The 2,292-nt window shown below is 55.4% G+C and overlaps 1 protein-coding gene across 7 annotated transcripts in view; it reads left to right on the top strand.

Moving 5' to 3' along the window:
* MDM1 (Mdm1 nuclear protein) overlaps positions 1–2,292 on the top strand; it is a 44,385-nt gene that overhangs the window by 5,605 nt on the left and 36,488 nt on the right. For all 7 annotated transcript variants that reach the window (XR_003094840.1, XM_014521483.1, XM_006026966.1 and 4 more), the window contains exon 4: positions 342–476. Coding sequence is in view for 6 of the 7 variants with exons in the window: in XM_014521483.1 (XP_014376969.1) it covers positions 342–476 (135 nt within the window). In the remaining variant the exon portion in view is untranslated. The remainder of the gene's footprint in view (positions 1–341; positions 477–2,292) is intronic.

Below are 2,292 nucleotides of genomic sequence, written 5' to 3' on the forward strand. Positions count from 1 at the left end.
ATGGCCTGTGGAGCCATATCATCTGGGTACTGGTGCTGCCCATGGGGTCTTCGAGTAACTGACAGGCAGCATGCGGGGCACGCTACGTGATATTGCATGGGGCACGTCCTGGAGTGGCTGCTCCAGGGTCATGCTGTACAGCTCTGTGGTGGCTCCAGATACAGAATGTGGGACTGGTCTGTGGGGCTGAATGAGTTTGATGCCCCTGGGCTAAACAAAAATAAACATTGATATGGACTGTAACAGATAGAGCTAGAAGAAATTACAGGGATAGACATGAAAATATGTTTTTTTTTTTTTTTTCTGATTTCATTGTTTTTGTTTGTTTTTGTTGTTGACAGTTTCACAGAGTTCTGCAAAAGAAAGCTGGCGTGAACATTTCCCCTTTAACTAGTTTCCCAAGAAGTTCTGAATATCAAAGCCAGTTTATATGGAAGACTCCTCGAGAACTCTCTCCAATACTTGCAGCTGAACGGGTAATGTTTTTATCAAATAAGGAAGTAATTTAATTACCATGATTTTTCTGGGTAGTAATTCTGTTGCAATAGAATGACATGCATTTATATTGCTCCTTTGTTTCTCTAACCTATTAAAGCATATTACCACTGTATTCATATATGTGTGATACCTTATATAGGGAAGTAAGCAACCCATGGCCTGACAAGTGATTGGATCTGACCTGCAGCAACATAGGTAGAGAGGTGGTACACAACTTCACCCAGCATGTCCCACTTCTTGTCCTGCACCATAATGCTGTTCCTCTCTGCAACAGCTCCTTGTGCAGCTCTCCCTTTTCTATCCTCTCCTTCCTCTTTCTGCGTCAGGCAATGCTTACTGTTGCTGCCAAATTTGGCTTTTCTCACTGTAGGGCTGTGCAAAACAGCACCGTTTCATTTTGACTAGTGTTTCGCTGTTTCGAAAGGGCAGCATTTCATTTCGTTTTCTTTCATTCTGTTTTGTTGAAACTGTTTCACCATTTCAATGTGTTCGACGTTTCGCCCATAGGCTATAATGGGGAATCATGAAAATGCCTATAACTTTGTCAGGGGTTTCTGGGAAACTGCACTTCAAGGTGCTGAGAACAAAACTTGTTCATTTGGTGGCAGCAGCAGGCTGCTGTCATCTTGCATGCCAGTCTGGGGTCTGACACCCCTGGGAAGGCTGTGGGGCTGTGCCAGATTCCTCCCGGGGGTGCAAGTCCCCAGATCTGAGCTCGGGATGACAGGAGGCTGCTGCTGTTGCTTGGAAGCAGTGCTGGGCACAGCCTGCGCCCAGCACCAGAAAGACTGGTGCTGCTGCTGGCTCCAGGCAGCAGTGGCAGCCTCCTGTCATCCCGCCTGCAGATCTGTGAGCCCGCACCCCTGGGAGCTGTCCAGCAGCGCTGGGAGGGCAGGTTGAGCTCTGTGGGGCTGGCGGAGCCACTTGGGGCGCAGCCCTGGCTCTTCCCACCACCTGCTGCCAGGCTGCACTCCAAGTGGCTCTTCCAGCCCCATGGAGCACAGCCTGGTGGCAGGAGAGCCAATGGTGGAGCCGTTCGGAGCGCAGCCTGGGCAAGCACAGCCTGGCAGCAGTAGGCAGGGCGGAGCCACTGGTCAGGGCTGCACTCAGAGCCAGGTATGCGCTCTGAAGGGCTCCACCACTGCTTCTCCGCCACCTCCATGGGGCTGTGGAGCCTCCCACTACCAGGCTGTGCTTGCTAGGGCTACGTGAGCGGCTCTGCCACTGGCTCTCCGCCGCCTCCTGCCACTGGGCTAAGCTCCATGGGGCTGGAAGAGCTGCTTGAAGCACAGCCCTGGTGAGCATGACCTGGTGGCCGGAGGCTCTGCAGCCCTGCAGAGCTGAGTCTGGTGGGAGGCAGGGCTGTGCTCCAAGCATCTCTGCCACCCCCACAGAGCTCAGCCTGGTGGCAGGAGGCGGCAGAGAGCCAGTGGCAGAGCTGCTTGGAGCACAGCCCTGGCTCTCCCTTGCCTCCTGCTGCCAGGCTCAGCTCTGTGGGGCTGGTGGAGACACTCAGAGTGTAGCCTGGCAGTGGGAGGTGGGGGAGAGCCAGGGTTGCGCTCCGAGTGGCTCCATCAGCCCCACGGAGCTCAGCCTGGTGGCAGGAGAGCCAGTGGCGGAGCCACTTCTAGCGCAACCCTGGTGTGCACAGCCTGGCGGTGGGAGGCTCCACAGCCCCACGGAGCTGAGTCTGGTGGTGCAAGGCAGGGGCGAGCCACTGGCCACGGTTGTGCTCGGAGCCAGGGCTGTGCTCGGAGTGGCTCCCCCCCCCGCCCCCCCGCCCCCGGGCGGCGG

This window comes from Alligator sinensis, unplaced genomic scaffold (assembly GCF_000455745.1).
Source record: "Alligator sinensis unplaced genomic scaffold, ASM45574v1 scaffold506_1, whole genome shotgun sequence".
NCBI classification, from domain to species: domain Eukaryota; kingdom Metazoa; phylum Chordata; order Crocodylia; family Alligatoridae; genus Alligator; species Alligator sinensis.